The sequence below is a fragment of the Pteronotus mesoamericanus genome, unplaced genomic scaffold (genome assembly GCF_021234165.1).
Source record: "Pteronotus mesoamericanus isolate MK-2021 breed Mesoamerican mustached bat unplaced genomic scaffold, CSHL_Meso_final contig_182, whole genome shotgun sequence".
Taxonomy (NCBI): Eukaryota; Metazoa; Chordata; class Mammalia; order Chiroptera; family Mormoopidae; genus Pteronotus; species Pteronotus mesoamericanus.
In genome coordinates, this window is record NW_026555078.1 from 29,580,223 (window position 1) to 29,594,905 (window position 14,683).

At 45.3% G+C, this 14,683-nt stretch overlaps 1 protein-coding gene across 2 annotated transcripts; it reads right to left on the minus strand.

The window, feature by feature from the left end:
- Nucleotides 1-227: 227 nt before the first annotated feature.
- On the minus strand, nt 228-9,700 carry DACT1 (dishevelled binding antagonist of beta catenin 1). Of its 2 annotated transcripts, none has more exons than XM_054567493.1 (4): nt 9,237-9,700; nt 7,045-7,177; nt 6,173-6,328; nt 228-3,303 (listed from the first exon to the last, which is right to left on the minus strand). In XM_054567493.1, exons 1-4 carry the CDS (start codon nt 9,579-9,581, stop codon nt 1,517-1,519), a joined length of 2,421 nt encoding a protein of 806 aa, XP_054423468.1. In that variant the 5' UTR covers nt 9,582-9,700; the 3' UTR covers nt 228-1,516. The 2 variants fall into 2 exon arrangements, with proteins under 2 accessions (XP_054423468.1, XP_054423467.1); XM_054567492.1 differs by having other exon boundaries at nt 228-3,414.
- Nucleotides 9,701-14,683: the final 4,983 nt, after the last annotated feature.

A 14,683-nucleotide genomic window follows, 5' to 3' on the forward strand; every position in this document is an offset into this window, starting at 1 on the left:
AGAAATACAATTTAAGCTTATAAATACAGAGTTAAAGCAAGAATGGCAAAATGTTAGCAATTGCTGAATCTAGGTGGTGTCTTTACAGGTGTTGTGCTATTCTTTCGACTACTAAAAAGCTCAGGGGAGATATATTTGCCTAAATAACATCTATCAAGTTTACCTTAAATTTTAAAGAATTACCTTACTATTATTCTAAAGAAGTAGTTTGCTTTTCCTTCTGCTTACCATCCATTTGAAAATAGGTCTTAAAACCTGCCTTAATTATTGCAAATGATATTCTAATGCTAGAATAGGCCTAATATAAATCCCACAAAATCAGTATAAGACTTATAGGTGTAAACATGTTTTTATACTCAAATAACAAACTTAACAGCAGTAAAACAAATCGTTTATTACAGCATATAATGTTATATTAAATTTACACAATGATATATAAAAACACATACTGTTTATATCATACAGTAAATTTAACATCAACAGGAATATCAAAACAAATACTACTCATGCACAAAACATGCATATATTGGTATTTAAAAAAGCAATTTTACACAATACTGTTTACCAAAAACTTGTTTTAAGCCCTTTCAGATAGGGTCAGTGGTCCAATCTGGACTGGATTGCACTAACATGTTTGGACCAATGCTTAGGTGGCACAGTGCTCAGTGAGCAATTGTGGGCTTGGAGTAATGCCCAAGGTTATTTTGTTAGGAGTAAACTTCTCTGTACCCAAGGAGCAAAGTTTTATCCCAAAGGCAAGTCCTCCGAAGGGAGGAATGGTTGGATCTGCTGCAAATTAAGGAAGAAGAAAGCATCAAAATGTTTGGTAAAAGGCCCTAGAAATGGTTACTGTAACCAGGGCCTAGGCACCAAGTGTGGCAAAAGTTTAGTGAATCCCTTAAGGTATTACCAGTCTCCCCATCCATGAAACCAGATCTGTGGATTTAGGGAGTTGTTTTCAAGTTCTGAGTCCAGTAAACCAAACAGTTCTGAGAAGATAGGATGGGGGGGAATATCTGAGACATGAAGACTACATAAAAAAACTACAGAAAACAAACATTGTCCTTCATACCTACTTCACACAACTATGCGATGCCCTACAGAAAAGCCCTCATGGAGACACTGCCCAAAAGAACCAAGAAGCAAATGTATGTCCTATAATTCCACCTACCTGACCTTCGGATCAACAGGTCTCATCCCAGTAAGACTTGAGCATCAAAACCTGTGCCTTCACAGATGCTCAGGAAATTTAAAATCAGAATTTAATCAGCTGATACCACAAAAATTCATTCACTATCACCACCATTAAAACCTCAATATTTACTTCTAACTAACAAAACATTCTTTACCTTCCAGGAAAGGCACTAGTGTCCATATATAACGAAGAGACATAATTTACTTCGGTTTTATCTTAACAAAAGGAAAGCATCCCATGAAATTATTACACAAAAAAACTAAGACACCACCTTTCCTTCAGTCACTAGAAAAAAACCACTCGCTACACCCATGATACGACTCAAACAGTTGTCATCAGCTTCAAAGAGCCAGACCGAAAGCGGAGGATTTTCTTCTTGAGGTTATGTGAAGCCTTAATTTTGACAAAGGTTTTGGTAGGATTGTTGTGAAGGTCTGGGGCTGTGACCGTCTGAATCGGAAGCGTCTGGACGAACTGGGACCAAATCAGACCCCCGCTTTCCTCTGAGTCGCTGGTGCTGGTGCTCTCCCCTGCAAACTCGCCCTCGCTCACACTGGACTCACTGTCCCCAAAGCAGTTGGTGGTGTAGTTGCTCTGCTCATCCTCACTGGTGTCCACCACAGTGGAGTGGAAGAGGGACTCACACTCGGCCGAGTACTCGGAGTCGCTGGCCACATACGCGTAGGGACTGCTGTAGGGCAGCGCCACGGCGGCCGGGTACAGGCCTGCGTTCTCACGCCGCGCACGTCGGGCACGCCGTAGGGCTTCTTCGTAGGAGATTTCAGCGGCCGACCTCCACCGCCGCGAGTCGGTTCGCTTGTGCTTGGGCTTGGCCACCACCGCCTCCCGGCCGTGGCCATGCGCCCTGCTCCCCGCCCGGTGCGCGGCTCCCAGTGGCCGGCTGGGGACACCCGCCTCGGCCTGGCCGCCTCCACTCCTCCTTCCCTTGGCCGAGACCTTCCTGAGTTTCTTATTTGTATCCACGTCGTCGGGGAACCGACACTTCTTATTGGCCACCCGGGTCTTCTCCCTCACGGTGGGCAAAGCACCCTCCGGGCCGTGGAGAGCCTGGGCCCTGTGCTTCAGGGCGGAGCCCCTGGGGGCCGCGGCAGTCCGGGTGGCCCGGTGCGGCCGGACGCCCGGCTGCTGCGCAGGGACGAAGTGCGCCTTCACCAGAGGCCCTTCCTCCAGGCTTTGAGAAGAAGAGCCCTCGCTTTTGAAATCCAGGGCAGGCCGCTCTTCCACTGGGAAAGCTGAGGACAGTGGTGCAGGGGGGGCAGGCGGGGGCCCAGCTAGAGGGACCGCTTGCAGGCCGTTTTTCTGTGACATCTTTTTCAGTGGCTGGACAACTTTGTTTTCTTGCAGTGGGGCAAGGACTCTCCCGGGGCTCTCTTTTGGAGAGGAAGCTGGGATCTGACTACTTTCTTTAGGGGCCTCCCCTGGCACAGCCGTGGGACACCGAACCTGTTCCTGCGTGGCTGGCTTGGTATTTTTGGGCAGATGCTTACTTTGAAGTTCAGGAACTGCGCCCAGGGAGCCGCCCTCTGGCAGGGGCAACCTCTTGCTTTCCAGCTGTTCTGCCTTTGATTCTTTTGACCACTGCTTCAGTGGGGAGAATGTCCCATTGTCCAAAGAGGAGATCCCGCCCGAGGGCAAAGGCACAGGTTTAGAATTCTTAAGGTTCCCGCTACTGCCCTGTGACACGCCCCCAGTCACTCTGACACAAACGCTCCCATTCCTCAGAAGCCCCTTCGTGGGGTCAGCGTTCACACTGGTTCTTGGTTTGTTGGTCCTTACAGGGTGTGTTTTTTTCTGGACCAAGCTCAGAATGTAGCCATCCATTTTCTTACTGGATGAAGGATGGGGAGCAGACCACAAACTGCTTGGAGATGGTAAGGAAGCGTCTGTCTTGACAGCATCCAGCTCAGATCCGACACAAATGTCATTGGCATGGTTCCCCAGCCTCTCCTCTTCCCTCAGGGGGCTGCCCGTCAAGCAAAGGAGAAACATTGGGCTCTGCACGGCCACCGCATGAAGTGGACTGGGATAGCGATAGACATCATTCCCGTTTTTAGACACCAGATCACACTGGTACTTGGGATTCACATCTGCAATGACACCAAGGGGATTAAATTGTGATGTGGAGGGGAAACAGCAAACTGCCTCTGAGGCCTGGTCTTCACAGTGGCCTTCTGTATAGTCCAACCATCCTATGAGATCTGAAAAACATTTAAAGGTACACTCTGAAGAAATGAACTGGTCAGCACCAGCTTGACTCTGGCCAATTTCTAGGAAGACAAATTGATGAGTAGAGAGACAGAATGCCAAAGAATCAACAAATACTCCATGAGCTACTCTACTATTTTACATACAGTGCAGAATACTGGAGGAGGGAAAAAATATTTGACAAAGAAAATTTTAACATATGATGTAGCCTCCGAGAGAAAAATATTCAGCCAAAAAAAATGCTTTCAAACTACTGAATAACATGGGGAAACACTTTAAAGTGTAGTAAAAATCATGCTATATCAGTCTATGATTATAATTTTATCAAGACTGTATAGATGCAAAGAAAAAAGTCTGAGATGAGACACACCCAAATGCTAGCTAATTGTAGCCTTTCAGTATGCTACACTTATTAATAAAATAAGTGGTTTACTTTCTTCTTTGTTTTCTATTTCCTAAATTTTAAAAAGAATATGTACTGCATTTACAACTGGAAAAATAAATATTTTCTTAGTCATTCTTTCCCTAGGATACTTTCCCCACTGTTCTATTCTGGTTTCTCTTTAAAATACTTTCAATAAACTATTCTCTCTATGGGCTTTCTCCTAACATTTTCCACATCTAAGAAAAAAAAAATGTAGATGCCAAAATACAATGAAATCAAGTTTTCTTGCATATTAATTAAATGATTTTGATCTCTTAGTGAATACTGTAAATTTTGAATCCCTTTAGTGACCTTCAGCTAGCGAAAATCAAAGTTTTCATCACTAATTTGTCCTCCATTATATTTATTTACTCAATACTGAAAACCTACTGTGTGCTATATTCTAGGTTAATTGTTTAAGGAAAAGCTCCATGAATTTCACTGATAATTAGCAGTCTCAGGGAATTTATAGTCTATACCCATAAATAATGTGATTCATTTGTAAAGAAACGATCATTATAAAATAAAAGTGCCATGTTCTCACCCCTCTACCTCACTCCCAATAAATAGCTTATTGTAAAGAGAACCCTCTCTTGCTAATATCCTTGCCCATCCCTCCTCCTCTACTATACCCTGAGGCCTATCTGCCTTGCTTAAAGCCACTTTAACTCACACTTTACCATTCCGTTCCTTTTCCCTACTTAGAGTTAAGGAATAAGACAGACATCCCAGCCCCCAAGGCCCAGCCCAACTGTCCAATTATGTGAAGATGTGGCATTTGGAAGAGGGGTCTGTCTTCAAGGAAAACCTAGACCAAAGTGCCTTTAATGGGTTTTAAAGTTTCCCTCTGAAACCAGATCTGCAGAGTGAAGGGGAGCAATTACCAAGAAATGTGAGGCCCAGACACTCTAGGTACAGGGATCTGTGCTTCCCCAAATGATTGCTGCTGACAAGGTATGCTCTACAAATACAAAGACATCAGCCAATGAGCAGCCTCAGTTGTCTGGTGTTATGTTTTCATTACCTGGACTTTAAAATTCAGCCTTATACCCACATGGAGAACACAGTCAAACCAAGAGTGCAGTGACATGTGACAGCACCTACAGCTCTTTTAATGTCGGTACTTTCTCAGCTCTTTTGAGGAATCAAATGAGGCAGAGCTAAGGACGGAGTCCTGAGTTTCAGGAACACCTCTGCCTTTCAGCAGATGTGGAGCCTCTGACAGAGTATGAAAACCAAATTTCTCCTCTTTTCAACGGAAAGGTTGAACACAACTTCCAAAGTCCCTTGGTGTTGTGTGATGGAAAACCATAGACTTGGCAGTTTGTCCTGAGCTTGAATCCTACCTTTGCCATTCAATAGTTATTTAGCCTTAAACAACTTACGGAACCTAACCTCGCTAGGTCCCACTTTCTGATACAAAAAAATGGAGCTAACAACGCCTGCACCCTGCAGAACTGTTGGGAGGATTCAAAGGAGATATATGTATGCAGACCCTCCAGTACAGTGTATGATGCATAGTGGAAATGCAGAAACTCTTCCAGTACCAACAATAGCATGATTCTCTCAGGAGGTGATGGCAAGGATGGCCCAAAATGAGGAACAATGGCACATGGCCTAAGGGGATCTCATCCAGCTCACCTGCTAAAAGGAGAGCTGCCATCATACAGAGCATTCTGGAGAACATGGAAGGGCCACTGTTCCCTGAGGTGCCAAGCAGCGCTTCATCAAGCTGACAGATACATTTAACTTAATATAAGATTTAGCTTTGTATGATTAAAGAAAGAAGAAAACAGATCCCAAGTGGTTTTCAAAAGAAAATGCAAACAAGTCAAAGCCTAACAAAGCCTGTTAAGCAAAGGCTCAGTAACAGAGCTTAAGACCTATAATATTGAGAGAGGGTTTCTAAAGATAAGCTGAATATAAAGCCAAATGGCACCCAAAGAGGACTAGAACAATAGTCGTCTTGGTTCTAGATGCAACTGTAGTACTAAATGCAGCAAGTTTATGACATTCTCAGAGCTTTTGTTTTTCATTTTCATCAGTAAAAGGTGTTGAAGCTATGTAACCTTTAAGGAATCTTTAACCCCTTCAAATTAAAAAAATGTATATTAATTCTAGGCCCTGGCTGGGTAGCTCCATTGGTTAGAGCATCATCCCAATGCACCAAGGTTATAGGTTCAGTCTCTGGCCAAGGCACATACAGGAAGTAACCAATGAATGCAAGATAAATGGAATGATGTTTCTCTCTCCCCCAATCCTCTCTCTCTTAAAAAAAAAAAAATCAATAAAAAAAATTAATGTGTATTAATTCTAAAAAGGCTTACCTGCAGATTTGGGGCAACTATCTGAGATAGTCAAGGTTGCCTCCAAGGGGCTGCAAAAGCACGTGCTGGAATGACAACTGGATAAACACTCACTGAAGACTGAGTTAGAGGAATTGGAAAGGGATCCTGAAGCCCCATCACTGAGCTCATAAAACCCTACAAACAAAAACACCATTTTGAATTAAGATCATGTCATACAATAATACACTTTGTGCTTAAAAGGAAAAGGGATAGTCATTGAGAAAAGGTAGGAAACGGAAACCTTTGGGGAAGGAGCAATTTTGGCTCTAGGGACTTAGTGTCTTGATTTTATGGTTTTATTTCAAGCAATCCTTAGAAAAAGCAAAGAGCCCATAACTATAGGTACATTTCAAAGTTACTCTTCAGGTCAAATTGACCTTCTTCCTTGACCCAACCTTTAAAGATGTGCAAGGAAAGAGACTTAGGTGTATCAAAGCCTCAACGTTACCATGAACGTTTCAAAAAGAAAAACTTGAAGAGAAAACAAATCTATTTAAAGAGCCAAATGGTTTAAAAGAAAAAAAAAAACTTTGAAGTAGTCTCAGGAAGTTGAAGTGTGACTAATTTTCTAGCCCAGTTCTGACTTTCTCAAGTTTCAAAGGAGGACCGCTCTTCCAGAAATTTGAATAGACGCTTTTATTTTTAAACTCAGGGGACTCCAGTCAGATCAATCTCATTATTAAAAATTTGGTACTCTGGTTTTAGTTCCTTCTCCTGCAGCTGAATGACTGCTTTTTTATTCTGTCTGCACTGGAAACAAACTCCATGGCCATTTGCAGGTCTGGGAATGGTAAGCACAGGGGGCAAGGGAGAGTTCCTGAGTGCGGAATGCTGTCCTTGCGCTCACTCACCTGAGCTGGGCCGGCTGTCTGTCTCCAGGTGCTCTTCAGATGTCTTTTCCACGTCTAGTCTCAGGTCACTTATCTGCTTGTCAAGTTCTTGTAACTGATTCAACAAACCAGCATCTCTCCTCCTCAAGCAATTCTGATTAGGGAGAAAGGAAAAATGAACACATTTTGGTGACAAAGAACTAGAAAGTCTGCGCTAAGTCTTCAAATCACCACCTAGAGAGTTCACTAAATCTTCCAAAACCAAAATTTTACTGGATGATCTGAAATAAAGAAAAACTTTATTTTCCTATGCATATGTCCTATGTTTAAGACCACTTTCTCACATTTTACAGTGATATAAAATTTCTTCATAAAAACAAGACTTGCTTTTAGTTTCAACTAAAGTATACAAACTTACTTTTTATAGGTAAGGATAACAAAAAATGCACTGAGATTTTGTAAAATCGTCTGTGTGCAGCCAATTTTTTACAAAACAGTACTTAACAGTAGACTCTTTAATTTGAAGTCAGAGTGTAACAGATTTCCTATAATCTTACTTAGGTGAGATTTGCTGGCCAAATGTCCTGCAGAGCTTTGTTTTCTATTAGCTGCTTTGTGGAGTTTAATGTCTTAGGGCCTTTGAAAGTGAGAAACTAATACTAATAGCCAGTGCCAAGTAAAATGTGAGCTGGCAGAATTCAAAACCCTCAAGGGAAGGTCCATCAAGATTTGAACTCAACTCGGGTTTCCAAAGGTGACAGATCTGTAGCGCTAACTCACACCGCCACCTAGCGCTTCCTATTGCTGGAGGGGAAAAAAAGGCATCTGGTTCAAATCACGAATGCAAAGTCTACAAATGAAAATACTACCACAAACATTGACTGGACTGGAATTCTCCTGACATGCTGCCTTGCTCCCCTCCAGGGGACAACAGGAATGTGCCACTTACAATCCTGAGATTCATAAAGACAAAAAGGTGCCATTGTACAAGACAACGCATAAAATGTCAATGACCAGGCATAGCCGGCAAGAATTGGCCCAAATCAATGTTACATACAAACCTGGTCTGCGACCAGTGCAACACGGTAAATGCCAAAACAGAGGTATAACACAAACTATGATGTACATACCTCCCTACAAAATAGATGCACATGAATTACTACTCCTGCGTGTCCTTTGACTTAAAAAGCTTGGGCTTACGCCATATGCATGTTTGTTAGGACAGGTTTCTTCAGGAAAAAATAAAGCTACCAAGACGCTCAAAAGAGAGAAATTATCCAAAAAGAGATAATACAAGAAAACACTTGACATCACGACATTCCTTATTGTAGGAGGGACATTATCTAAGCTTGTGTCTAGTTCCAGATAGTATCACATGGTCTGATAAGGGGTTGTTTTTGTTTTTGTTTTCCTGCTGCCATTGCTTTCAAAACTACATTTTTGAGGTCACCGAAACAAAGCTGCCGCCATCATTCTCAGGCGGAGGTCAAAAGCTGTTCACCGATACATTAAGCGCCGAAGTTCTTTTCCTTCCCCATTAATAAGATGACATAGACTGACAGAGGCGCAGGCAGAAATCCAGTGACATAAATGCTCCCCGAGAGCAGCTTCTCTCTTCTCCCACCTCCACCACCAGGCACGGCTAGGAGTACGTATAAAATATGAGAGGAGGGGGCACTTTCTCCAGGCAAATTTCCATCAGTTGCGTCTGTTTTAGCTGCCTTGTACAAAGGGCTTCTATTTGAAATTAAGCAGCAGCCCAAGCCAAAGCTGGCACGCTGGGGAGAGCCCAGGGAGGGGCAGGGCTCCTACGTGCGATTCCGGGCAATCGTAAAATTCAGCATTGGACAGTTAACCACGCCACAGGCCCCCTCCTCGGCTTTTGTCCCCTCTCAGCGGGAGGACATGAAACTAAAGAGACCTCCAAATGAAATGGCATTTTAAATGAGGGGTTTGCAAACCTTCGGGTAGAGGGCATGCATTCATTCGTCTAACTAGAGAGATTAAGGGTTAAAACCAGGCCCCCTTCAAGAATCCCAAAGGGAGGGCAGCCACCCGCCCCTCACCTGACACAAAGCGGGCACACACAGGGACCGGGGTCAAGGAGGACGGGGGTCCCGGAAACCTCGAAATCTCCCCAGCCGGAGACACCCTGGCGTCCACTCCAGGTCACCTGCCCGACCCCCACCCGTCTGCCTCCAGACACGACCTACCAATTGTTTCCGCAGCAGCAAAATGTTCTCCTCCAAGAACTTCTCCTCCAGGCGGCTGCGTTGCGCCGCCTCCCCCGGCAGCTCCCCGGCACGGGGCGCGGCAGCGCCCGCGCCCCCAGCGCCGCGCAGGGCGCCACGGACCAGTAGCTCCTGGCGCTGGCGCAGGTACTCCAGCTCCGCCAACCCGGCCAGCGTGGCCTCTTGCCGCTCTCGGGTGCGCTGTCGCTCCGTGTCCGCCTCGCCCTTCTCCCGCCAGCGCCCCTCGGGTTCCGCCGAGCGCTGCTCGCCCCGGGCCGGTGCCTGCGGCTCCAGGTCCTTCGCCGTCCCGGCCGAACTCGGCTTCATGGCCCCCAGCCCTGCAACGAGCACCCGTCACCTCAGCCGGGCCGTCCGGGCGGAGGAGCGGGGCGCTTAGAGCTGCAACCGCGAGCTCATGCTGCCCGGCGGCGGGACACAGCGGCGGGGGCGTCGGCCGGGATCGCTCGGTACCCGCGGGCTGCAGCCGTCCGGGCCCGAGCGGCGCCGTCCGCTGCGCCGCGCGTCGCTCGATGTGGCCCCGCAGCTGATAACGCCCTGCCCGGCGCTACGTCACGCGCGGCGGCCGGGCAAACCCCCGCCTGGCGCCCGCCTCCCCGCGCCGGCCCCTCGGCTCCGAGGCCCGCTCCCCCCGACTTCCCCCTAGACTGTCAGGGGGCGCCGCGCGCGCACAGCGCCGGCCTCCTCCCCGCTCGGCCCTCCCCGCTCCTCCCTCTCTCCTCCCCCGCTCTTCCCGCGGGCCTCCTCGCCCCCTTTTCGAGTTTACTGCACCCAATTTTTGCCTCGCTGCTTATTGGTTCTTTCCCACCGCACAAAGCAGGGAGCGAGCACCTCGAGCTCCAGCATCCTGTTACAGCCGGCCTCGCAGCAGGGTCCGCGGAGGGACGCCGCGGTCGGGCTCCCCAGAGAACTTTTTGAAACTCGACCGAGTTGCTGCACACCATCTTAACCCTTTCCGCACACATCCACCGAGATTGCTGTGGCTTTCCTTCACCTTACCAAGCTAGGTTCTGCGAGTGCATTCAGTGACAACTTCTGTAGGTTTGGTTTTTTGATACAGTTCGTAAAGGCAAGGACTATAATGCACAATACAACCTTCTGAAACTGTTCACCTCTTAGGTTTGTTGCTGTTGGGTTTTCTCACGGAAGGCATTTAAAATTAGGCAGGAAGATATCGCTGTACAGTCAGCGTTGCATCCATTCTTTCGCAAGCTCGGAGTTTCCGTGTGGTGGGCGCGCACGTGTGCACGCTTTGGTTTCTGTGTAAGTTTTATATCGTTATTTAGTCTGCACTCAACGAGAGCTCAGACTGCGAAACCAGACTGCCTCAATCTGAATCCCTTTTCCAGCCAAGACTAGCTGGGCGGGCAAGTTATTTCACCTCTTTGTGCCTCTGTTTCCCTGACGGTATAATGAGCTACTAACAGAATCTGCCTGTTGGAAGAACTATAATAAAAATATAGTGTAGTACAATATACATGGGGTGGGAGGGCGTTTACAATGTGGCAGACACAGAGATAGTAAGGGTCCCGTGAGTTCGAGCTTTTGTTTTCCCCCTCCAGAAGTTCTTCAGACTTTCTTCCTGCAGTATGGTCATCTCTGCTTGGGACACTGGTCACAGGGAACTTCAATGGAATAGAGGTCTGGAAATGTTACTTGTCGGTGGAAAAGTACAATATCTATTTTTAAAAGCAGTACATCCAAGAGCCTAAAAAATTGAATTGAGCAAGTCACAATCTGCTGAAGTTCAGGCAAAGAGTGTGAAGGAGTGCATCCTCTATCATTACTTCAGATTCTTACGCTGCTTTGCCCTTCTAAGAATGTTCCATTTATCCCCTCTGTGTGGTCTAACCTTCCCTCCAAGATCAGTTCACATCCCTCCCCTGAACTTGTCAACTAATTGCATGAATATCTGATTCACACCAAATGTTATTTTTGTGGTTATTTTTCTGGGCATGTACAGATATACCTACACACATAGGTGTTTATGTGTATCTCTTTGTTCCAATTGAATGATAAAAGTTCCCTGGAGGCAAGGACTGTTGAAACTCTCTTAGTATTACTATTCTCAAGACGATGCCTTGCAAGCATTCAACTGATGATCACTAGAGAGGGACTTAAAAATGTAGGTGGTGATACAATTTTTTTTTAATTAACATGCTTTCTTACTTAATAGTACCCATTTAATCCCTCAGACAAATAGAATCAAGGTGACATATACAAAAAAAAAAGCAAACAAACAAACAACAAAACAAAACCAAGAGCTCCCTTGCCCTCCCATCGACCTCCCTATTGCTACCCCTCATAGGCATAAGAGGAACTATAACTGCATCCACAATTCATGATTAACACAATATTATGTCAGAACTAAGAATGGAATTATGTTCAAGTGTTCAGCAGCTTTTAAAACAAAATCAGTTTTATTCAGGTCACCTACGCTTTATGCCTACTGTGCACCAAACACTGTACTTGATAATAAAGGAACTAACTTTTCCTCCTAAATTTTAGCAAGGCACCAGGAGATAATGACTGACCCTGTCAGCCAAAGGCCACTCACCCATGTCCTCTGTCAGTCATTGTCTCATTCTATTCATTTCTAGGCAAGCTCCTTGCTTTCTAGCTCTGAATTAGATTCCTTCTGGCTGGGTGGAGTCTATTATTGTGGCCTGTGCTGTGTTACACACTGACAACTATATTTATATAGTTGAGAGGGGGGAAAGCTGAAACATGTTTTTACACACTACGAATAAATCTTGTTAAAGCAGACAGACAAGTGGCTATTTCTTCAAATCCACCCACCGTCCCACCCCTCTCCTCACCAAATGCCACTTTGGAGTTGGCTCATTAGTCCAAAGCAAACCATTTGCCGTAACAGCTTGTACATCTCCATGAAAAAGTGTTCCCAACAAGTTTAAATATTAAAATTAATGCATTCAAATGGTGCTGCCAATAAAATGGTCACAAATAGGAAAAAAGGTTATGCTTTCCACAGTATCCATTACACATTAATAAATAATGCTGTTCATTCACACGCCAATTAAAACAAACTCAGGCTGTCAAATGAAGCAGAAGCAAGGAGCTCAATGCTCTAATTGTTTTTCCAGGAAAACTCCCAATGTCGTCAGATTAAGTGTGACTGGTTGGGTTGCCCCTGTTCTCTTCTTAACCCAACAGCCAAATTTTCTCCTCTCCAGTCTAGATCTATGGCTTTTCTTTCCTCTGATTCTATGTTTTAGTTGCAGGTATCCGGGAAGCAGCTGAAGGTAAGCACCTACTCACTGCTCACTGCTTCCTTCCGTTGCCAACAGGGTCTCACTTTCCTCTACTGTTTGGATTTTCCTTTCTGCTTCTTTTTAAAGCAGATGCTGGTGCTTCTTCCTCTACTAATGCAACTTTGTCATCTCCTTTCTAGAATTTTTCAGCCCTTGTTCATTCTTTTGCTTTCCCCTGCCCCACCCTACCCCATCCACGCCGTCTACAGTGGCCCCCACCCCGTTTTCAGAAAAACTGGTAATCCACACTCAGAAAGTGTGGCATTAAAACTAGGGTGGATCTGGGCTGCTCTCCCCCGCTCCCCCCACACACACTGATCTGGAGCGTGAGATAAGTTGTCAGCATGAAGAAGTCCTGACCGAACACATCACAGTTGTGTAGCTTAATGCTTAAAGGTATTTCCTGGGCAGAGCCAGGAAAGGTCCCTCAGATCATACAGTCTGACTCTGCCTTTGGGCAGAACAACTCCCAGCGGTATCCCTACCAAAGTCTAAGTATCATTCTTCAAATGCCTTATCTAGCAGTGAACATTCTATTGCAGCCAAGCAAAGTAAGGAGCATCAATTGCACGTTCCGCTATAGAGCAAAGCAACAAAATGATGCCTTGCAGCTTTTATGGCCAAACAAACACAAATGATGTAATTGGGAAAAGCTGTCTCCAAATAGGAGGGAAAAAAATAAAGGACAATCCTTTGAGTTGGGGTGATGACCACCATTTGAGGGTCCGGGATCAAAGCACCAGCCAGACATCAAAGCCCATTTGAATCTAATGCCAGAAGAGCCACAGTGAATTAAACATCATATATAAACTAATTATAGCTTGACCCCACAATCCAGCTTCAGTGAGCACACATAGGGGAAAGAAAGCAGACATTGAAACAAAAGATCAAGAAAAAGGAAAGTTGGTAACAAGACTGGGCAACATCATGGCCCTGACCACTTAAAAATCTTTTGAGGGCAGAGGGGAGTAAGGGAATGGCAGCAGAAACAGCAAACTTCTGACAATGCTGGGCTTGTTTGCAAGGCTATGTATGAAGCAGCTCCTTCCACCCTCACTGACGCCTGCACAACCAAGCGTATCCTTATTCCTGGAAGGAAAGGCTATCTTTTAGCTGTTTTAACATTGTTAAAGAGGTCTCCTGTCACCAGGTTTCTGCTGAAGAAGCATGAGGTGGTTCCATGAAGTTTGGGGGTGAGTTCTTCAGGAAGCTCGGGCTTCCTTGCACACCATGAGTTAGCTCCAAGCACTCGACCTGCATGGGAGTGACTTGCATTCTTCATGGCCTTAATTTCTGAGGTCCCCACCAACCTCGGACTTCCGTCACTCAGCTCTGCCATTTCAGCTGGTCAGCTTTACAGAGGAAGGCGCAGCACACCTCTTGTGCAAATACCCTAAAACTATATGCCCTGGTACCAACACCAAGAAACAATTAATACTACTTCATCCCCAGACAAAATCGAAAGTGTTTCCAAGGCAAGTGGCCCCTTTAAACATTTTGCCGCTACTGGTCTGCACTTATTTGAAAGTCTCAGTCTCATGAACTGGCAAACGCACTTCTGATTTGATAATCCAGAGAACATGTTCAATCATATTTCTTTGTAGAAACATCAGTGATTTCTTTTAGAGAGAGAAAGAGAGAGAGAGAGAGAGAGAGAGAGAGAAAGAGCACGGAATGGAGGGAGAAAAAAAGGGAGAGAAACACTGATTGGGTGCCTCACGCACACCCCTGACCAGGGACCTGGCCTGCAACCTGGGCATGAGCCCTGACCGAGAATTGAGACTCCAACAGGCGACCTTTCACTTTGCGGGATGACGCCCAACCCACTGAACCACACCAGTCAGGGCTGCTTTCTTAAAATAACACAATCTAAATTTATAACCTGAGTCTTTTAATAAGAAAAGATTTTAAAAGCAGACCTTCTTATAAGATAAAAACAAACCTATTCCATCATCATTACATTGCATTACTTTGACTAATCATTTATTCAGCAAATATTTGAGTATCTATCCAATACATGTTAGGCCCTGGGGGTACAATGGTGAACAAATCAGACACAATCACTACCTTCATTGAGTTTAGGGTCTAGGAGCTAAACTGGTACAAACTGAATATTACATACATATATGTGTGATATAT